The following is a 24,057-nucleotide window of genomic DNA, read 5'->3' as shown; positions in this document are numbered from 1 at the left end:
GTAGGACTATAGCTACGCAAATCAAAGTTAAGTGAAAATGAAGACCATACATGTGAGTATTTTTGTACTTCGTATCAAAGAAGAGAGATAGAGATTAAGAAATCTATTAAATAAATTTAGACACCACAAAGTAGGTTTGTGGACGATAAAAATGAATAAAACGCTATCATAAAAGGAATACACTAAAAGCGAGTAGATTTTGGCCTTGTTTGGCAAATGGTTGTTGGCGGTTGGCTGGTTAACTTGGCTTGTTTGACCAGTTAGAATGTTTGGCTGTTTATAATGGCTGTTTAACCTGGCTGTTTATTAAGGCCATGTTTGGTAATTGGCTTTTTAATGGCTTTTTGGTTAGCTTTTGGCTTTTAGTTTTTTTAGGTGGTCAAACAGCCAAAAAATGTGTTTGGTAATTGGTTTTTTAGTTAGCGAAAAAGCTGCCTTTTAAGCCAAAATGAAAAAGCTGCTTTGAGTAGCTTTTTTTTGTTGGCTTTTGGCTTGTTGGCCCACAAATTACCTAATAGACAGCCAACAACCAATAATTAATTTACCAAACACTTTTATAAACAGTCAGCTTAAACAGCCAATTTCAAAAGCCATTATAAACAGCCAAACATTCCAGCTGGTCAAACAAGCCAAGTGAACTAACCAACAGCCAACCGCCAACAGCCATTTGCCAAACAAGGCCAAAGTGTTTGGTAAATTAATTGTTGGTTGTTGGCTGTTTATTAGATAATTTGTGGGCCAACAAGCCAAAAGCCAACAAAAAAGCTACTCAAAGCAGCTTTTTCATTTTGGCCTAAAAACCAGCTTTTTCGCTAACTAAAAAGCCAATTACCAAACACATTTTTTGGCTGTTTGACCACCTAAAAAAAACCAAAAGCTAACCAAAAAGCCATTGAAAAAACAATTACCAAACACGGCCTTTAGAAAACAGATAAAACGAAAAATGAGTAAGACTTGAGAAACTAAGGTATCGTAAGATAGATTATTTATTTGTCAAAGTTTTGCTTTGGGTATATATGCCAATCAAAATAAAACACTTATAAAAATAGAGGGATTAGCTTTTATATTTTATTTTATATATTTGCTATTTCTCATAGGGGCACAACTTCAGTTCACATTATTTGCATTCCAGATGACTACTACTGCAGATCATCATTATATTACAGGGCAACTTCTACAGCTGCTTTACAGAAGCTATTTCCTGAAAATTCCCCACCCAGTAATCCAGTAACTTCATTCACAAGGGCCTCCAATATATTCATCTGATAACACCAATCCAAATATATATATACTGCGAATAAGGCGCCTTTAAGCAGAGTAAGGTATCCTTATGCCCATTCTCTGGGCTAACCACGACCTTTGTGGATCAGGATCCACGTAAGAATGGACAAGAAATTGCATTGCTTCATCATCCATCAATTCTCTTGCCCACCCAATCCGCTTTGATTGACAACATCCCGGTCCGAAACATCTTTGTCATGCACAAACATGTCAAATTGTTCGTTAGTATCAACATATATCAGAGGGAGCATCAAATTTCAAACAAAAGGTTTCCTAGTCTCTAGTAAATTTCCACCCAAAAATTAGTTCTATTTGAAAGTACTAATGAAAAGTTTCTCTCTTGGACATTTGTATTTTGGTATAAATTAAACCACCAATAATAGAAGGTGCAAACCCTACAAGTTGTAAATTCCAAGCAAATTCACATTCTTGATCAGGAACTGTTTCTTCTTCTATGGCTACAACTTCAAAGGTCAAGCACTAGTCCAATTTGAATATTAAAGGTTTTTTTTTTTAAGCAAAAAACTTAGACTTAGTACCTGTTCTCTTCAGCTTAATTTCAATTCAGTTTAGTTCCTAATTTCCTTCTCTCATAAACAATTCAGTTCAGTAAATCAGAACAGACCCTTACTTCCACTATCCCTGAATAATAGGCCACATTTCTATGGTAAAATGTCTCAAATTAAACAGTCTACTTTCTTAATTTAGCAAAACAAACTTTGTCCCGTATTAAACTTAATAATATCCACGAAGATCATAAGTTAAGGTGTTGAGTTCTTATAAATGATCCCCCTACTAATTGAGTCGCCTAGAAAAAATTTGAAGACAAGAGGGAGTTTTATGGTGCCACTAATGATATCATCTTGTTAATGCTAAGTTTATGTAAGAAATTGTCGGTTCTTATGCCATTCATCACAGTTTGGGAATTTATGGTAGCAGAACCAGAATTTTGATTCATAATCACAGCTTGTAAATTTTGCTAGAACTACAATAAAAGAGCTCCAGCCATACTTGTCAAATGAAAAGTGGAATTAAGTATCTGAACAAACTAGACTAAGGTAAAAATCTATCTTAGCTTGCCCATGAACTTCACTAAATGTCCATATAAAAGTATATGAAGAGATTATCATCTGTATAAAACAGAGGCTCATAAATGTAGCAAGTAGACATACCTGTACTCATAAAAGCAAGCACTTCTTTCATTCTCACACTTTCCCCAATTATGCCAACCCTCATGCCTAACACACTGGTCCATGTAAGTGTAGGCATAAACCACCCTTCCAAAAGGTCCCCATGGCCGTCCAAGATATGCGTATGATGCCTTCCCATTGCCAGTGATCACACATCTGAAAAAAAGAAAGTTGCAAACTGTCGCTTTTATAAAAATATACAGGATGGTGATGTTAAGCTTGATGGTGCAAAACTTATAAGAGATAAACCAGTATGTTGCAATAATTAGAACCATCATTGATATTATATTTTAAGCAGGGAACTGAAGCAACTGGATTGAAATTTCAAGCCTCAGCTCCAATATATTGTTCAGGGTGAGTAGCCCATTCAAAATATGTTGTCATTAAATTTCATTTCTACTTTTAACAACTGGACTACAACATTTTTCTTCGAACCAGGGAAACTGGAAACTGGAAACTGGAAACTGAAATATGGGTTCAGTTCATGGATATATGTTGGAATGTATATTGTCTAATGTTTATGAAACTATTTCTCCAATGAATGAGAGAAACATTGCCTAAAACGTTTCACAAACTATTTCATGTGCCTAAAGTAGCAACGTTTCATTGTTATATAGTATGTTACTCAGATAGTTAGACCCTTCATTTTACTCAGATTTTGGAAACTCATGCATACATAGAAAATCCTTGACACTTCATTTTGGATTGAAATCATGGAGCTTTTATCCACATGGAGTACAATTTTCATTTTCATGGAGCTTTTATGGTTTATACATAATGAAAAATATAGTCAAGTGGGATCTTGTTAGATTCGTCATGATTATTTTTTCAAAATATCAAATTTTCATAATTTTTGCTTATCGGTAATTAAAGATATGAATGGTTGAAGTTGAGTGTTGGCAAACGTGACTAAAGAAACGAGTCAACTAAAAGAAACGGAGGAAGTAGCAAAGAACAAGGGAGAAAAATAGTTACCATTAAAAGCAAAAGGCAAACATGTATCAGCAATAAAAGTAAATCCTACATCACCCAGTGACAAGTAAATCTCTCCTCGCACTACAATTCTAATTTTCAACAAGACTTACAAAAGTCCAAATAATAAATCTGACTAATCAATGGTTTAAAATTGGGTTTCAAAGAGATGCAAAAATCTGAAAGAAATAGATGCCAAAATAAATCAGCTCTAGCCACAAAATGAAGATATATGCACCTCAACCCAAGACAAGAATGTTTGATTAATGTTTATTTAATATCTCAATGTGTAACACAGATTTGAAAAGCAGATGAACTTAAAAGAAGCCTCTCGTTTACCTTAGAAAAACATAACCAGTGGTCTCTTGAGATGACTTCCTGCTTTGTGCAGTTATAAAACCTTCTGACTTGCAGTGAATATGGCAATGCTCCAATAAGGCAGTACTATTCCCAAAGATAAAGTCTACACTTCCTTCAACATAACAGTCTCTTAAATACTGCTTCCCATGATGCAAATACAAAGTATCCTGATAACAAAGCACAAAAGGGCAATAAATTTTTCATGGGTATTTTCAAGTAACCAAAATTAAGGATAACGTAAACTAATTTTCAGAAGCAAAAATACTAATTAGAATGATCTTCAATCCATAGTCCACCTTGAACATCCTTAAGGGCTTAAGTACATATGATTAACCAAAGAAAAATATGTTCCATTCTTTCATCATCACAGAAATTGGACATTGCACTAGTCAATTAGTCATATACTAACTTTGAATGCATAGATTTAAAGAAAAATAACTTGGCTAGTCTCATCATAAATTCTTCAAATATCATATAAAGTGAGTTGGCATCATCAATGAACCGAGAAAGTAATTAGTAACTTCATCAGCTATGCCTCATGTGACCCTAACCCTACATCAGTATTAGGAAGCACACCCTAGCATCCATTACAAGGCACAGACCTGGTGCCTCTAACAAAACTCCATTATATAAAGGGGAAACAATCTTTAGTATCCTTGACCAGTAATCTACCAATTGGCTAAACTTCATGCAAAGCTCTCTTCTTTTTTTTTTTTTTTCTTTATTTTTTTTTTTTATCAAAAGTCTCAGTCTTGCAACCCTATGGAATATGTATTAACTCTACAGACCCTTGATTACAAAAGCATAAACATAGTAGAGGTAGAATTGAATGAATTCCTGAGATTATTCCTACAGTACAGCAACCAATATGCACACATTTGATAAGCGACCTTTATTAATTTTGGCTATCAAATTGATTACTTTTTTATACTAGGACAGCATTCAAGCACATGCTAGCATAGGCAGAGCAACATTTCTTTAATTCGCTATCACACTAAATAGTTAGAATGCATTGTAGTACAATGCTAAGTTGCTAACAAACACAGAACCATCGATACCATAATTGCAGCTTCAGATTCTGAGAAGGACATAACATCTTGATCAACTAACAGTGATTGTTACAGATACATTTATCAGTTCTAACAATAAGAGTGTTCTATACCTGCCACCCTAGGAACCTGCAATTGTAAAATGCACAACGATCCGCAGTCACCCTAAGCGCCACCGCTTGTCCTGATCCCTACAACAAACATCCAAAAAAACACACAAAGTATTTCACCTTGAATAAATTTCATGTACCTCTACCTCAAACACATTCATTCCTCTTTTTCTTCCAAGTTCACATTTTATAACCAAATACATGTACAATTCAGCAAGCTCAACTTTGACAAAATATAAACACATCCTGTTATACTAATAAGCAATAAAACATAATTAACTTATCTCTTGATGCGTGAACCAAACTGACAATAGCCGCGTCGTGGAGAACCACTGACCTAAAAGACGATTCCGCGCTACCTCCCGGTGCAGTAGACAGTTGCGGTCGCCCTCCAGGATAAGCACGGCGCCGGAGTTTATGTGCACTCACAAACCCGACTGGAACTCAGAATACTTGCCCAGAAAACAGAACGAGGAGAACATGTGTTTAGATAATTTTAGAGAAGAGAGAAGACTGATTGTGTTGTGTTGCTTATTAGTATAACAATCTAAAAGACGAATATGGCTTCCAAGTTTCTGATTCCTGATATGTCTAAGTTAGAACCTCTTGATGGAAAGAATTATAAACGTTGGGCTGTTAGGATGCGTTTTTATTTGGAGCAAATTGATGTTGCATATGTTTTTGATGATATTGTTGAACCTGATGATAAGGATAATTTGTCTGAAAGTGATGTTAAGTTTGCTAAGGATGATAGAACCTGTAAGGGCATGTTGTTGCATTATATGTCGAATAGTCTGTTGGATATTTATATGGGTTTTTATCATGCTAAGGATATTTGGGATGCTTTAGAGAAAAAATATGGAACTGATGATGCTGGTACTAAACGTTATTGTGTTAGTAAGTGGTTAAGTTTTCAAGTTGTTGATGATAAGCCTATTATTGATCAGATTCATACTTATGAGAGTGTTTGTATTAATATGGCTGCTGAAGGTCTGTCTATTTGTGATACTACCCTTGCTATTGTTCTGATTGAGAAACTCCCTCCCTCTTGGAAGGATTTTCGTAACCAACTCATGCACAAAAAGAAAGACCTAACCTTAGAGGAACTTGCTGCCCACCTCAAAATCGAGGAGGAAAACCGTATCAAAGACAAAACCCCTTCTATTTTTCCTTCCTCTTCTTCTGCCAAAGCCAACCTTGTTGAACCCAAATCAAACAACCAGTCCAAAGCCAAAAACAGTAACCTTAAGCCTAATGGGAAAATTCAGAAGTACAAGTTTAAGGGAATCTGTTATGAGTGTGGTTTGACTGGTCACAGGGCTAAAGATTGCAGGGTCAAGAAGAAGAATGGGCAAAGTCAAGCAAATCTTATTGAGGATTCTGACGTTATTGTTGCTGTTGTTTTAGAAGCTAACTTTACAGGTAATGCTGCTGAGTGGATTGTTGACACTGGAGCTACCAGGCACATCTGCGCCAACAAGGACATGTTCACTACCTATGACAGGGGTTAAAGGTGAAAATGTCTTCATGGACAACTCAGTTTCTGCTTCTATCCAAGGCAAAGGGAAGATTGTTCTCACTCTCACTTCTGGAAAATTGCTTACTCTCACTTATGTTTTGCATATTCCAGAAATGCGCAGGAATTTAATTTCTGGCAGTTTGCTCATGAAAGGTGGACTGAACCTCTCCTTTGATTCTGATAGATTAGTTCTTACTCGCAATGGGGAATTTGTGGGGAAGGGCTTTTGTAATGGGGGGTTTTTTACTCTTGATGTTAAAGTTGTCACTATGAATAAGAATGCTAGTACTTCTTCTGCTTATATTGCAGAGTCTATTGATTTATGGCATGCTAGATTAGGTCACGTTAATATTGATTCTGTTAAAAGGCTTAAACACTTAAATTTGATTCCAAGTTTTTCTAACACTGATTTTTCGAAATGTCAAGTTTGTGTTTGAAGCCAAATTTACTAAGAAGCCATTTAAATCAGTAGATAGACAGACTGAAGTACTAGAACTTGTTCATAGTGACTTAGGTGATTTTAATAATCACGAAAGTAGAGGGGGTAAAAAGTATTATATTACTTTTGTTGATGATTGTTCACGTTTTTGCATGGTTTATCTTCTAGGAAATGTTCCTCAAATATAAAGCTGAGGTAGAAAACCAGTTGGACAAAAAGATCAAGAGGGTTAGGAGTGACAGGGGTGGTGAGTACAGCCCTGACACTCTTAAGGCATTTTGTGAGCAACTTGGCATTGTTCATGAGACGACGGCTCCCTATTCACCCGAACAAAACGGTATAGCTGAAAGGAAAAATAGAACTTTAAAGAATATGATGAATTCTATGCTTATTAGTTCTGGGCTTCCTAATAACATGTGGGGGGAGGCTATTCTTTCTGCTTGTCATGTTTTGAACAGGGTTCCTCACAAGAAGCTTGACAAGACTCCATACGAAATATGGAAGGGTCGAGTGCCAAACCTGAAATACTTGAAAGTGTGGGGGTGCCTAGCAAAAGTAGGCATACCTAGTTTCAAGAGGGATAAAATTGGTCCCAAAACTGTTGATGCTATTTTTATTGGCTATGCTTATCAAAGTGCAGCTTATCGTTTCTTTGTTAAAGGTGCTAACTCTTATGCAGGTGGTCATATCATTGAAGCAAGAGATGCTGAGTTCTTTGAGAACATTTTTCCTTTGAAAATGTCTCCTTCTAATGATAGTGAATTGCATGCTAGTAGTTCTGTTAGTTTACCTATTGCTAATGCTCCTATTACTAACGATGATTCTGTTTTGGAGCCAAGGAGAAGCAAAAGGGCAAGAAAGGAAAACAGTTTTGGTCCTGATTTTATTACTTCCTATTTATCTTAATCTTCCTTAATTGATGATGATTTTGTGCATATTTTTGTTTTGGAAGATGATCCAAGAACCTATGATGAGGCAATGAGGTCAGTTGATGCTGTTTTTTTTAGAAAGAAGCAATTGATAGTGAGTTACAATCAATTCTCAATAATAACACTTGGGAATTGGTTGAACTTCCTAGAGGTTGTAAGCCCATTGCTTGTAAATGGATCTTTCGGAAAAAGTTAAAGGCCGATGGATCCATAGACAAGTATAAGGCAAGGATAGTGGTAAGGGGTTTTACTCAAAAGTTTGGCATTGATTATTTTGATACTTACTCCCCTGTTACTAAAATTGCAACCATTAGGACTTTAATTGCTCTTGCTTGCATTTTTTATTTTGTTGTTCATCAAATGGATGTCAAAACTGCATTTTTGAATGGTGACTTGGATGAGGAGATTTACATGGTCCAACCTGAAGGGTTCGTTGTTCCAGGACAAGAGGAAAAGGTTTGTAAGTTAGTCAAGTCATTGTATGGGCTTAAACAAGCTCCAAAGCAATGGCATGACAAATTCGATAAAACTATGACTGGTAATGGTTTTCATGTTAATGAAGGTGACTCTTGTGTTTATTTTAAGCATGATAGTCATGGTTGTGTAATTATTTGTCTTTATGTGGATGATATGTTGATTTTTGGGACTAACTTGGATCGTGTAAATGAGACAAAACAGTTTTTGAGTTCGAATTTTAAAATGAAAGATATGGGTGAGGCAGATGTGATTTTGGGAGTTAAAATCAAAAGGACTCCAAATGGCATCTGTCTTAATCAGTCACACTGTTGAAAAACTTCTTAAAAAGTTTGACTCATTTAATGTCGATCCAGTTAAGACTCCCTATGACCCAAGTTTCCACCTAAAGAAAAATAATGGTAATCCAGTTAATCAGTCTGAATATGCTAGAATTATTGGTAGTGTTATGTTTCTTATGAACTACACTAGACCTGACATTGCTTATTCTGTTAGTAGGTTGAGCAGGTACACTCATAATCCAAAAGCAGTGATCATTGGATTGCTCTAAGGAGGTTGCTCAGGTACCTTAAGGGTACTATGGATTGGGGTTTGCACTACTCCAAATTTCCTGGAGTTTTAGAGGGTTTTTGTGATGCCAACTGGGTATCCGATAATGATGAAGTTAACTCCACTAGTGGTTATGTCTTCACCCTTGGGGGTGGAGCCGTATCCTGGAAATCTTGTAAGCAATCTTGTACTGCTATGTCTACTATGGAATCTGAGTTTATTGCTCTTGAATTGGCAGGTCATGAGGCAGAATGGTTGAGGAACATGCTTGCAGATATTCCACTATGGGAGAAGCCAGCTCCTTCAGTTGCACTTCATAGTGATTCGCAAGCTGCTATTGCTGTTGCACACAACCATGCCTATAATGGGAAGAAGAGACACATCTGTATGAGGCATAAAGCCGTCAGAAATTTGTTGTCTGAAGGGGTGATATCACTGGACTATGTTAAGTCCGAAAAGAACATTGCGGATCCGTTAACTAAAGGCCTATGTAAAAAACTAGTTTTGGAAACATCGGAAGAGATGGGGCTAAAGCCCGTTGTATGAATAGTGAAATAATGAACTCCTACTTACTATGAGTTCAAAGGGGAACATTATGTATCATTCGGAAGCACATTTTTATTTTATTTGTCCATCTCTAGATGTTTGTTTTGTGCTTAGCTACATATGAGAAGGAGGTTGAGCATACGGCTCTTAATGAACCCATATCCATATTTTTGGAGGTGTGTTGTAGCTCACACTTGATGGAGTTCACCTACTTAGGTGTGGAAGTGTGGCCGCTTCCTATGAGTATTTCGTGAGCTTATACTCTAGAGCACCTATGAGCATCCAGGGTGGACGTATGGCCACTATAATGCGTCACCTTTATTCGCGAAATTTCAGAATATTATACATGTTCAATTGTGTGGCTCAAAGTGACGGGTCCCTAACTCCCTATTGAGTTCAAGACGAAGGTCACTTGGTAGGTAAGGGATCATAGCTTGATGTCCACTATGTGTTAATTCAAGTCGCGAGACATTGACACTTATGCAATTGTTTTGTTTTGCCCAGAATTCATTTTTCCTTTCTCTCTTTTTCATATTTTCGAACCTGTGGGGGATTGTTGGAAGTTCTTGATATAAAAACAAGAGTGTTGGGGAAAAACAAAGTGAGAGAGAAAAACAATTGAGGAGAAAAAGTCTCACATTGATTGGGGAGTGAGGTGTTTCCTTGTTTTTATATTGTAGTGCTTTATCACTACTTAGTTGAGTGGGTGGGAGTTAAGTGTTACTCCACACACACACGCGCGCGAGCGTGCCGGGCCGGTTCGGGTCGGGCTCGGGCCTCGGGGAATGCGATGCGCGGGCGTAGGTCCTTGTTATCTTTTTGGAGAAATTTTATTTCCCTTTCTTTGTTAAACAAAATATTCCTTTTTGTCTGTTGGGATTATTCTTTTCTGACTGTTGGAATTACGGAATTAATTCAGTCATTAAATCCTTGATTGTAGCTGACCCTCAATCATATACTCGTACATGCTTAATTCCACAAAACTCAGAATACAAGTTCATAATTTATTTATTTTTTTTTAAAAAAAAAGAAACAAACAGTAAATTGTTACCTGAGGTGCAGAATTCTCAAATGTAATATTCTCAGCAATAAAATCCTCCCCTTCAACAATGACACTCCCACATCCAAATGTTCCTGTTCCAATCAACCTTGATGCCTGCTCATAAATTAATCAAAAAAATTACCAAAAAAAAAAAAAACCACAAAAATTTCAAAAAAAAAAAAACCCAAATTAAAATTAAATAAAAAAATATTAAATAAAAAAACCTGATGATGTTCAATTTTAGTGGCAGTATTATTCCAAGAAAGAACAGTTTGTTGAGGAGACAAGCCCGCAAAAGTGATGAAATTCTTGGTCTTGGGTACATAAACAGGCTGTCTGTAAACCCCAGGTGACAGATGAATGATGGTGCGACGCGTGTTACCAAGTGGGACAGCATCAACCGCTTGCTGCACCGTGGAATAATCGCCACTGTTATCACCACCGCGGATGCGGCACCTGACGCCGCCATTGTCTCTCCTCCTTCACCTGTTTTTTTTTGGAATTGGGATAAATGGATTTGTATGAAATGGGGAGTATAAAATGGAGGAGAGAGAATCGAATCCCGAAAATGGTGGGAATGGAATAGAGGTGCGGAGAGTAAACGCTGAGAAGCAGAGGAAAGATGGAGATGATCGAATTTTAGCTTTTTTGTCGGGTGTTTATGGAATCTAGGGGATAGTACAAACATCACGTTAAAAAAATGTTTTTAATGATTTTTTTAAATAAATCAACAAATTTTTATTAAAGATTTTATTAATGAATGTTTCCGAGGCGTTGGATAAGCATTTAAATATAATCTAAGTAGGTTAGATCGCATGTCATACACGGTAATCTTCATAATTTATCATTAGTTTAATACTTCCTGCCTCCCTTAATACAACAAAAACTTTTGTATACATCCGGTTTACACTAATATTAGTGTACATCGAGCAGTATAGGGGTAACTTTAAGCCAATTTAGGATAACTTTTTGCCTTTTTTTGGGTAACTTTGAACACAACATGATTTTTTTTATAAATCGAACAAGAAAAGTTTTATAAGGGTGATAAAATTACTTTCAATCACTAATAATTGAATTTTAGTCATTTAAAATGTGATTCTTTACCAATAAAACGTAGATTATTTTTATTTGTATTGGGTTACTTTTATTCATTTTAGGGGTAACTTTTGATCACTTTAAGAGAGATTTAAAATGGATGTACAATAATTATTGTACACCCAATTTTTTTTAAAGTTTGTGTTAATACAATGCCTCTTTCTCTCTAGGAAAATTTCACATTTGCTACCAGCAAAAAGACTCTGCTTCACATTTATTACCGCTTTAATTTTTTATTTTAAATTGTTACCACCTAAATCAGAGTTTTTTAAAAATCACTACCACTTGACAGACACTGTTACTATTTCCGTTACCACCACCCAACCACCGTCCAACCACCACTCCTTCTCACCCACCACTTATTCTCACCCACCAGCTGTTAATCCAACGCCGTTGTTCAACATCAAACCACCGCAACCACCACTCATCGTCCAGCCAACCGTCCGTGACTCCCTGCCTGTGACTCCGACCAAACCAACCACCAGCGAACCCCTTTCTTGCTGCCGACCAGCCACCACAACGAACCCCCTTCCCTTTCCCCGTTCTCGCAGCCCCGACCCGCGACTTCGACTCGCGACTCCAACCACCCACCCTGTCGGCGCCGGCGTTACGTTCCTAGCCCCTTTCTCCCCTCAAAAACCCCCTCGATCCCAGCCCCTTTCCCCTCGAAAACCCGATCCCAGCCCCTCCTTGTCCCCTGTTCCCTTTTCTGGCCGCGACGAAGGAATTCCTTGCCACCCAAAACCACCCTAAGCGAAACCCTAAAACACGTTTAGGGTGGTTTCGGGTAGGGAAATAAGGGTTAGGGTTGTCGGTTTTGGGTGGGGAAGGGGAGGGGTTCGATTCTGACGCCGGCTGCCGCATCTTTGGGCACTGGCCGCCAGCAGTGGGAAATGGGAGGGTGGAAGACGGGGAGGGCTAGGGTTTTTTGGGTGGCTTGTTTTTATTTTTATATTTTTAATTTTTTTTTTAATTTTTAATTTTTTTTTAATAAACTCAACGGAAATCCTAACGGATTCCGTTAAGTAGTAGTGATTTTAACAGTTAGTGTGTTTGTGTGGTAGTAATATAAAATAAAAAAATTAAAGGGGTAGCAAATGTGAACACGGATGCTTTCCCTGGTAGCAAATGTGAAAGTTTCCTTCTCTTTATTATATAAGTAATAAATGCTAAAAAGAAGCTTTGTATTAAGGGACGGAGGGAATACTATACTCAATATTTTAAGTCATCAAAGTTACCATTAAAAAAGTGTTTATAATTTTTACTTAGAAATTATTGAAGATATACATATTGTTTTGCTTAAATTAAAATATTAGAGTGCAATTAAACTAGACTGGAATACGTTTTATGATTATTTGAATTTTAAAAAAAAAAATTTAGTATTTGATTATTTTGTCAATTAATATTTTTTAACTAAGAAACAATTAAATATGATCTAGCCTAAGGGTCTGTTCACATTTACTTAATTTCAGTTCAGTTCAGCTCTAATCAGTTCAGCTCAGCTCTAATCAGTTCAATTCAGTCCAGTTCAGTTCAGCTCTTAATATCCCTCTCTCATAAAATATTCATTTCAGCTCAGTTTAGCTCCAATCAGTTCAGTTCAGCTCCAATCAGTTCAGTTCAGCTCAGTTCAGTAAATGTGAACAGGCCCTAAATACAGTATAAAAAGTAGAGAATATTGTTGGAAAAGAAAAAAAATACTCTTGCTATGATTGATTTGCGAGTACATAAATTCTTGTTATAATTATTTTGCTATCATTATGGCTATTACATTTTAGTTAACTATTTTTTAACTTCATTAGAAATTTTTACCCAAAATAAGCTTTCAAATTAAAAAAAAAAATTAAAAAATAAAAACCTAAGGACACACCAAAAAACGACACGTGTTATTGTTGGTGTGTCTTTTAGTATATAGTTATTATTATTGATTGATTCAAATCTTAAATTAAGCAATAAACTCCCTTGAAAGGAAGGGCCTTGTTCCTCGAAAGAAAGACGTCCCTTCTCCGCGAGCGATTTCCTTCGTCACGACCGTGTTTGCTTCGACGATGGCCGATGAATTGATTCAGAAGTGTTTGACTCTCCGTATGGATGATGATGGAGGAGGTTTAATTGATTTAGGAAAGGTTGAATATGGTGATTTGATTGAAAACATTGACCTATTGCTAATCAGGAGTCTCTATACGTCTCATCCGTATAATGTTAAAGCTTTAACAGAACTATGATGAAGGTTTGGGATTCGACTAATGATCCATTGAAGGGTTATTAGCCCTAATTTATATGCTTACCAATTGTAACACCCCAATAATTCTCTCTTTAAACCTGTGAGAACCCTGAACAAAATCCAAGAGAATTACTGATGTGCTATTGCCACGTGTTCAAACGTTAAGGCTATATCAGAAATTGGTAGCGGAAAAACTAATTCAATTATAAATAAGTTTCAAAACCTGTACCAACAAACAAAACCAAAGTAAGTCTTACAACTTGGAACCATTAAGACCCTTATTCAAAGCCCAAAATAATAAAAGTAGCATAAAAGTGTAACCGAGTTTAAATAAATTCAAAGTAAGTAGCAAAATAAATTGTGAAAAGCAACCAAACTCCACTCAAAATCCCACCACCTAGATGCGAATGCTGCATGTGTAAGAACCTGTGGTAAATCTGCTCCCCAATATTACAAGTGTAAAAATTGGATCGTCACAGGGTCATTAAAAGGCGAAGGCCATGACCAAAGAAAGACACACAAAGCACGCAATCAGCAAAGCTGAGTACATACAAGCTGCGAAATATAATAAGAAATCCCTATCATGCTACTAATAATCAATCATCACGCGTCATTAAATTATAGACTCAACACACGACTCAATTGTCAGTTTACTAAGACTTCACTAGTTAATAGAGTTAAATCATTTCCTTTTATTCATTCGATTAAGCAATAGACAAGGTTGTCCATCCCGCGCATGTTCCATTTGGAACATCAATAAAAAGAAAAACCACATGCCTCCTTTCGGAAACATCATAAAACATCCAACGACCACGGGCGCAACTCCGTGACTGTAGCTAGTATGAGATCTCATCTAACTCCTAGTTTTTGAAAAGTATTTGAAATAAGAGACTCGTAGATCAGAAGACCTCTAGAAAAGTGCACGACTAATACCCCATGTGAAGGAGTTGTATCTTCGATAAGTGCAATTACTAGATATATCAAGGATCACTATTATGGAGATAATAAGTTCGTTCTCTTGGGGCGTCATCATCTGTTGCTAGACTATGAGAGATGATCTTTGGACTAGTCAAATAGTTCAAAACCCGCTAGAATGGATCCTATGAGGTCACACACAAGGGTATTGGGTTAAGCAAGTTAGAGGCCCATTAATGGGCCTCATGAGCATTTAACTAACCATGAAATGGATTGGGCTAGCATAGTGAGATTGGAAATAAGTTTTGGGCTTTTAACATGGGCTCTTATTTATAGATGAGATCTATAAATAAGATCCATGCCTAGGGTTGCATGTAAGAGTCATAATTCACACACAGTGAATTTTGACATCAAGGCAACCAATCCCAAAAGACCCTAATTCCTCTCTCTAACTCACGACTTTCTCTCTCCTCCCCTCGTCCGTACGGCCGGCCACCTTGGTGGCGCGTGTGGTGGTTCGTGGTGGTTCATGGTGGTTCGTTGCTGGCACTTCTCCATAGAAGGTCAATTGAAGGGTTCAATTGCAACTAACTAGCATTAGTGGAGGTCTTAATCTGTGCCCGTGGACCAAGTAGAGGAATCACGCTTGGGGTTCTTTATCTCCCATTGTTCTTGCTCGATCGCATGTGGAATCACGCTTCAAAGGTACGATTATATGTTCTTTATGTGTTATGCATTAGATCTTGAGATTAGGTACTGTGTGAATATGATTCATGTTTTTTCCGCTGCGTAGTACCTATAATTCCCTACAGTGGTATCAATTAGCCTATTGCATTTACGCATATTGACTATAATTCTTTGATAGTCCACAATTTTAATTCAATTAAGAGGGAGATTAATTTAGTTATGGTTCAATTATTATTTTAATGTGATTAAACTTTTAGAATCGATTAAATGTGATTTAATTATGCTCAAATAGCCATGAAGATGACCGGTTTTAGCCCTAATATGTTCGAAAATTTCGAACCCCCTAACCCTAAATTTCGAATTTTTTGAAAATCCTAGCTCTAAAATATGATTTTTGTGCTTGATTTTGATTTAATTCGGTTTATTTTATGATTCATAATTTTAATCGGATTGATTTATGCATAAAAATGTTTTATGTATGATGATCAATTTAATTTTAAAAGTTAGAATTAAATTGGGATTAAATTCATGAAGAACCCTAATTTTGAAATTGAATATGATTTAATTTTAAAATTAGATGGACCACATTAATTTTAATTTTAATAAAAATGTTTTATTTTAAATTAAATCACCAAAACCAAAAAAAAATTAAAGGGGGATTGAGGTGCGGCAGCCGCGGCTGGGTGGCGCAGCCACGGCGACTGCCGCACCGGTGGTGGTCCAGGAGGAAGGGTGGGCTGGGCTCGGGTCGGTCAAGGGGCAGCACAACAGTGCACCACCCCGTTGTGTGTGCTGCTACTGTTGTCCTTGCGTCGTTGCAGGGGTAGTGTACACCGCAAGGTGTACGGCCACCGTGGTCGGCTTCGGCTGGCCACACCACGGTGGCTGACGCGGCTTTTAAAAAAAAAACTGTTTTGAAAAATTATTTCAAGATAATTATAAATTATTTTGGGATAAAATCAATTTTATTTTGGATAAGATAAAATATTTTGAAAATATGATCTTTTATTTTAAAAGATAAAATTGGTTTTATTTGGATAAAATCTTTTATTTTAGGATAAAATCAAATATTTAAAAGTTTTTATATTTGATATTATCCATATTTAAAGTTGTTAAATTGGTAATTATCCATAATTAAAGTGGTTAATTTTGGATAAGATTTGTTAGGATATTCTGAGCATATTCCAAAAGGATAATAATTGATTTAAATAATGTGATTATCCCATAATTAATTTTGGATATAATTGATTTAAAATTTTGTGATTGGCTAGTAACTAGGATAGAATTTCCTAACTTTGTTAGGATAATCTTTGAGTATAAATATGATTTATCTTTTAAGATTAAAATAAGATTTGATTCTATCTCATGACTAATTTAGAATATATGATATTTTATTTATGGTCATGAATAATATATGATATTATCTAATTGCATTAATTAAAAATATGAGATATTTTGGTGCCATGTTTCCTTAATTGTGAACATTCGATGTTGTAGTTTAGGAAAGCATGATGAGTGATTTATTATATGGCACTTTATAATATATGATATTATTTACTGCTATATAATGACTAGTATGGCCTAGTAGATTGCTAAATACGATCTGCGCATCGTGATGTATTTTTGTAATTTTAGTATGGTCTACGTACCGATAAAGTATTTTTGTAATTTTATTTCATTTTATTTAAGTAGTAGATAGAATAGAGTAAAATTACAGGTTGCAGTTAATCCAAAAAATCCATGGAGTGAAGGCCCAAAGGAGCAAGATGGATGAGATCCATGAAGGTTCAAGTGGGAGTTTTTTGCTTTATTAGTTTCTTAGGATTAGGGGCCATGCTATGTCTTGTTTATGCATTCAGTTTCTTATGCATGTTAGATTTTATTGATGTTTTGTGATGATGCGCTAGAGTTCACTATTTAATCACAAACATAATAAATCTAGGTTCCAGTAATATTGAGGTAGCTTTTCCAATTAAAAACCCGATGAAACCTTCGATATTTATGATAGGTCATGCCTCAGCTGGGTGTCATATTATATCTTAGGGGAGTGGGGGTAAATCACGTTTTACAATTTTAATTGGTTATACTCAACAAGGTTACCTAAAGAGTTTGGAACCTTGAAGCTAAGGGTAATAATTAAACATGTGATGTTTAATTATTCAACCAAGAGTTACAAAGAGTTGTAATCAGTGAAGAGTTTACTCACCTTGAAAATGCAATACTTGATGGTAGGGCCTCAGTCCGGTCAATTATTGCACAAATAAAGGATCTTGGAATCATTTTATTCAATAGGGATCAATTAAAATTGAATAAATGCTTTAAAGTTGCCAATTTAATTCGCTTATGGCACTTTAAATTTTTTATTAAACATAATTGAATTTTGCGTTTACTTATAAGTAACATGGCATTCTAATTTTATTATTATATATAATCTCCTCGATTGAAAATAAAGTTGAGAAACGTTCTCAAAAGGTTAAAAGATAATCCATAAACCTATATTCCAACTTTGCTAAGATGGTTCTAAAAGGCAAGTTTTAGAAATCCATGTCACGTGTCTAAGTTTGGTTTTATTCAAAATGTTTGAGTAAAATGCCAACAGATCTTCATTTTGAAAAGTGTTTCAAGGGATATAATGAGATGGAAGGTACAAACCCTCTAAAAGACAAGTACAGAATTCCAATAAAATCTCTTATCTTCAATATGATTGAATATAAGAAAGTGATTGGAAATCTCTATGATCAAAAGTTGATCAAATGACGCTATTCTTCATCCACTTTATATAAGAGTTAACTAGTTGATTAAACTCTAATATGAATGATGATTGAATAGACTTAGCAAAATCATGAAATATGCTTAAAGTAGTTAAGCAAAGCATCATTTTGAACCAAAGAGAAGTGTTCTAAGTGGCTCAAATGAGAAAGGTTTAGGAATATATGAGGATTGCATTAAGAAGTTATAGGCCAAGAAAAGCAAACAAGTTGCTACTTCTCAAATCTAGAACTACCTACATGCTAAAAGTTGTTATGAACAACAAATGTTTCCAATTAAATGGACCAATTCCAATTAATTACAGACTACCTCATATAGTTGGAAGGTAAAAGAATGGAAATGTTCCAAAATTTAAGAAGTATATTATAGAAATTGATTTAGCACATTGATACTTCTTGGACATATGATGTCTTGTTTAGTTCTCTCATTGAGAATGAGGTTGAACTAAATGAAGAAATATGGCTAAAGGAGAAATAAATCTACAAGTTTAGAAGCAAATGTTGCTACTTCACAAGTAGAGTCTACGAGTCTGGAAGCAAAAGTTGCAACTTTACAAGTAGAGCCTATATTTCACCTTACCTTGTTATTGGCTAGAATTAAATAAATGTTATTCACTCTTGCCATTATCAAAGCACCATTCAATGTTAGTAATGACTAAGCATCGAAGATTCAAAACGTGGAATAAATGTCACTAGTAGAAAAATACAATAAGGCACCCCCATAAAGGCACCGGTTCAGGCCAAACCGACCCAAATTTGGGCGCCATTTTACACAAATATAAAAGGCACCGGTTCAGACCAAACCGGTGCCAAAAACTAAAAGGGCACCGGTTTGAACCAGTGCCAATTGAACCGCTCCTTAATTTTAAAAAAACCGGTTAAACTTAAAAAAAAAAAAAAAAAAAAAAAAAAAAAAAAAAAAAAAAACTCGGTCATATTTATACCCCCAAACCCTATTTCTTAGCTTCACTCGCCGCTTCTCCTCTCCTCCTCTTTCGCTCTACTTAACCTCCTTCCCTTTCTCATCTCCTCCTTCCCTTTCTCATCTCCTCCTTCCCTTTCTTCGTTCTCCTTCTCCTTCAAGCTCACCACGAAGACCACCACGAACACCACCACGAACACCACCGCGAGCACATGCAACACCACCACGGAGACCACCACGAACACGTCTCCTCCTCCCTCAATTTCTGGGTTTTTGTTTTCTGATTTTGATTTTTGATTTTTGATTTTTGTTTTTCGATTTTGATTTTCGATTTTTTCTGGGTTTTTCGATTTCAATATTTTTTTTCGTTTTTGTTTTATTTTAATTGATTTCTGGGTTTTTTATTTATTCGTATTTGTTTTCATTTTTTCGATTTCTGGGCTTTTCAATTTTTTATTTTTGTTTTTCAATTTTGATTTTTGTTTTTCTTTTTTATCGATTTTGATTTTTGTGTTTCGATTTTTACTTTTGTTGTCTGATTTTGATTTTTGATTCTTGTTTTTCGATTTTGATTTTTGTTTTTCTTTTTTTTCGATTTTGATTTTTGTGTTTCGATTGTTACTTTCGTTGTCTTATTTTGATTTTGATTTTTAATTTTCGATTTTGATTTTTGATGTTTTCTGGGTTTTTTCGATTTCAATTTTTTTTGTTTTTGCTTTTATTTAAATTGATTTATGGGTTTTTTAATTTTTCGGTTTTGTTTTTATTTTTATGATTTCTGGGTTTTATTCATTTTTTTCTGGGATTTTGTTTTTATTTTTTCGATTTTGTTTTTCGATTTTGATTTTTGGTTTTTCTTTTTTTTCGATTTTGATTTTTGTGTTTCGATTTTTACTTTCGTTGTCTTATTTTGATTTTGATTTTTGTTTTTCGATTTTGATTTTTGGTTTTTTCTGGGTTTTTTCGATTTCAATTTTTTTTTTGTTTTTGTTTTTATTTTAATTGATTTCTGGGTTTTTTAATTGTTCTATTTTGTTTTTATTTTTATGATTTCTGGGTTTTTTTTCATTTTTTTTCTGGGATTTTGTTTTTATTTTTTCTATTTTGTTTTGATTTTTTGATTTCTGGGTTTTTTCGATTTTGTTTTTAATTTAATCGATTTTAATTCGATTTTTTTTATTTTTTTTATTTTCTGGGTTTTTTTTCGCAGCTTGTTCATTTTAATCAATTTATTTTTGATGTTTTAAGAATCAAGAATCAAGAAAGGGGATTTTTATATTGTGATGTTTTAATATTTTTTTTTATTTATATTGTAGTTTTTTTTTATTTATATTTTGTAATTTTTTTTTTTATTTATATAAGTAATTTTTTTTTATTGATCTATGCTGTAAAATTATATTGATTATATATTAAACAGAATCGTTTATATTGATTGTGATGTTTGATTTATATTTTGTGTTTTTATTTAATTTAGTTTATTTAATTTTTAAGAAAAAAAAGCAAAAAAATAAATAAATTGATTTTTGGGGGTTTTTTGGCACCGGTTAACCGGTGCCAAATACTTTGAAATAATTTTTAGTGGGCCTTTTTGGCACCGGTTAACCGGTGCAAATTTCGATTTTTGGCACCGGTTTGAACCGGTGCCTTTTAAAACCCCTTTTTGGCACCCCCCACATTGGCACCGGTTCAAACCGGTGCCTTAGGCCGGGTTTGAACCGGTGCCAAATTCATTTTTTCATGTAGTGTGTTATTCTATACTTCATTGAGTCATAATGTGTTTTGAGATTGCTAAATAGGTTCAAAGTTCTATATGATAGAAATAATTAAACCATTTCTTATATATAAATTGTCTCTAAAATGTCAATTAATTCGAATGAAAAATGAACATTGCATGCGAAAGATCCAAAGGGATGGTCTTTCAATATCATTGGATTATGAATCCATTGATATATGTAAATATCATTCTAATTTGAAAGTATTGACAAAGTCACCATTTAGAGAAATGATGATGAGAACTCAAGGTCGAATACATATCGATGTAAGAAAACCAAAGGTTCAAAGGCTAGAGACAGACAATGAAACTTCATTTGTGATATGATCACATGTGCTTAGTTGAAGCATAAGAGTGAAAATTTTGAAAAGTTCAAAATGTTCAGTATGAAGTTCAGTATCAACTTGACAAGATAATGATTACATTACAATATGATTGTAATTGTGAAAATTTAAGTCAAAACATATACTTGGAAACACATTCAAAGTATTGCGATATGATCGTAATAATGAGAATTTAAGCCAAGACCTTGATGAACATCCAAGAGTTGTGAAATCGTTTCACGACAAACTCCGAAAGAAAACCTTGTGAAGTGTTTATGGAGGGAGCTATCAATCTATATGAGATATATTTTGATAATGGATGAAAATTACCTATCTTCCAACCATTTTTCAAGGGATATACTTTTAAGATAAGCTACAAAACTAAACAAAGAAACATAGGTTAAATCAAAATGTAGCAAAGGCTTCATATGTGATATGGATAAGAAAAGTTCTTATTAAGTTTTTCTACAAAGAAAGGAATAAAAGTTGTATTAAATCGTTTAATGCACGATCAATTCATATACAGAGCACAGGGTATTACTACACAAATCATACTTAGCACAAAATGTTTGTTGCTCAAGTAGGTGCCCTTAAGGTCAAGTGGGAGTAGTGTAAATCTTGACAGAGTTCGAGAAAAGCAACAAACAAACATGGTTCAAACCATGGTTGGTTCACCCTATGCTAAAAAGTGCCTCCTCAAAAAGGCAAGTGGGAGTATAAGAATCTTGAAAAGTTCGAGAGCCTTGAAAAGTTCAAGAAAAGTGAATTCGAAAATCTTGAAGAAATTTGAGAAGTAATCGAATCAAAGCAACAATATGAGCATGATTCACCTCATGTTACAAGTGACAACGCATGGTCTCATTAAGTGTAATGGGAATAGTAACCATGTGTCGAAGGTAGTACATTCCAAGTGCACATCCTCAATTGTCGTTTCTCATTGAAGCTAAACAAAGTTGTTGTATGAGTTTCAATTGTTGCATAAAGACCCACAATGATAACTAGCATATGTAAAACTTAGCCAAAGAAATATGATTTCATATTGATTAAGAGTTCTAAAATATTCATTTTGGAACATGATGATTATGCAAGTAAGAAATATGATTTGACAAGTTATGACTCCAAGTGGTTTTAAAACCAGGAAATCTGAAATAGATTCTAAATCTGTAGCAAGTTATGACACTTGAATAATTTGCCTAATTGGGTGAGACCCATTATAATAAAAATAGACAAGAAATAAAATTTTTTTCTAACTAAAGCAAAGACTTATTAAAGGATTCAACTAATTCATAGTATGACTATGACTACGATGAAAACTTTACATTAGTCACGTTGCAAAGATCTATTAAAGATGTTTCAGTGATTTCTACTTTATAAGATTTGGTATATGGATTTCAAAGCACTTTCTTGAAATTGTTCATGAAAGAAGATTTGTATATGATACAATCAAAAGTTTGAAGATCCAATAATCATAGGGATGCATAGCATCATGGAGTTAGTGTTCTTAATTTTGTGAGTAAATCAAATTGTTTGATGTTCTCGCAAAATGAAGAAAAGGTCTTGTGTGTACAAGATGTTTAGTGGGAGCTATGAAATCTTCTTGGTCTAGTATAAAAAGAAATTATTCATTGCTTGAAGGGTCAAGTAATGGCTGATGCATTTTGTATGAAAAACCTTGAAGAGAATGATGAGTACATTTGGGATTCAAAATATATAGAGATAGGTTTTGATTGATGTTTGAGTTTGGTTAAGAAGCTTATATTGATAAGATTCTTATAAGGTTCAACATTATATTGAAAGGAGTTTCAATCCCATGTAACATGACACGTTGCTTAATGATTTCAATACTTTGAGAAAGGTTGATGAAATTAAGGTCTTGAGTGATGATCCTTATGCAGTTTGCAAAGGATGCATCATGCATGCCATGGACTATACTCGTCTATTTGATTCACATGTTTTTAAGAACAAGTGATGATAGATTTCAGTCGAAATCCAATGTAACGTTGGAATACAAATTAGAAATTTCTAAGTTCCTTGTGAAAGGACGAAGGAAAATTCTTAGTGTATGGAGATGAAAATGATTATAAAATTTAGAAATTGAAAAATTCATGTTTATGAGAATGTCTCATGAACTCTACCTAGTAAACCCCTTTCATTTCCAAAGCATGAGAAACATGCTAATGAAACTGGATTGAGGCAAATAATGTAATTAGAAGTTGTATTTGTTTTTGGAGAAAAACAAGTTACATATGTAATACATTCATTTGCAGAATTATGTTTATCAATTGAAACAAAGTTTCAATCTTATTTAATTGTGGTTTCAAGATTAAATAAAATGTCCAAAATAATTATGAATTGATGGGCTCATCAGGTTGATGACCTGGTGAATGAAACCCCACAGGTGAAGTAAATTCATACATTATTTAAGTTCCTAGTTCGGAATCATTAAACTGGACATAAATGATTTCAATTAATGGACTAGCATGTAATATTGATTGGATAGCACAGTTTTATGGGCTATAGGAGCGTAGTGAAGCTCGGTCAATCACATGGATATGCATGAATGATGCATGATCGAACTATAGACCTACTTTGAAGTTCAAGTATAGAGCTTCCGGATATATTAGTGGATTCCTTTGACATGAGTGGAACACCGATTCCATTCAATGGCTGATTTGACTGTGGTACATTCAAACATCTGCCCGTAACTGGAGATTATAAAGGATGTTTCCCGGTTATTTCAGAAGTTGAGTGGGAGCTTTGGTTGCCACAAGATTGGATTGAGTCTACCTATTTAATTAGGAATGTTTCTTGGCCCCTTGAAGAGGAAGAATTCAGAAAAATGCATGGTCGTGCTCAAATGCATTACATAGTAATCATTTGTTCTGTGAATCT

At 34.7% G+C, this 24,057-nt stretch overlaps 1 protein-coding gene across 1 annotated transcript; it reads right to left on the bottom strand.

Moving 5' to 3' along the window:
• Positions 1 to 1,029: 1,029 nt before the first annotated feature.
• On the bottom strand, positions 1,030 to 10,942 carry LOC110688994 (pectinesterase 31-like; the record flags this gene model as incomplete). The annotated part of the gene is made up of 6 exons (XM_021865739.1): positions 1,030 to 1,471; positions 2,454 to 2,627; positions 3,783 to 3,970; positions 4,966 to 5,043; positions 10,470 to 10,574; positions 10,685 to 10,942. Coding segments are annotated over 6 exons (966 nt in total), but the record flags the coding sequence as incomplete, so codon positions are not given.
• Between the last annotated feature and the right edge of the window lie 13,115 nt (positions 10,943 to 24,057).

Source organism: Chenopodium quinoa, unplaced genomic scaffold (assembly GCF_001683475.1).
Source record: "Chenopodium quinoa cultivar QQ74 unplaced genomic scaffold, ASM168347v1, whole genome shotgun sequence".
Classification (NCBI taxonomy): Eukaryota; Viridiplantae; Streptophyta; class Magnoliopsida; order Caryophyllales; family Amaranthaceae; genus Chenopodium; species Chenopodium quinoa.
The sequence above is the reverse complement of the archived record's forward strand: the minus strand, read 5'-3'. Positions and strand labels throughout refer to the sequence as shown.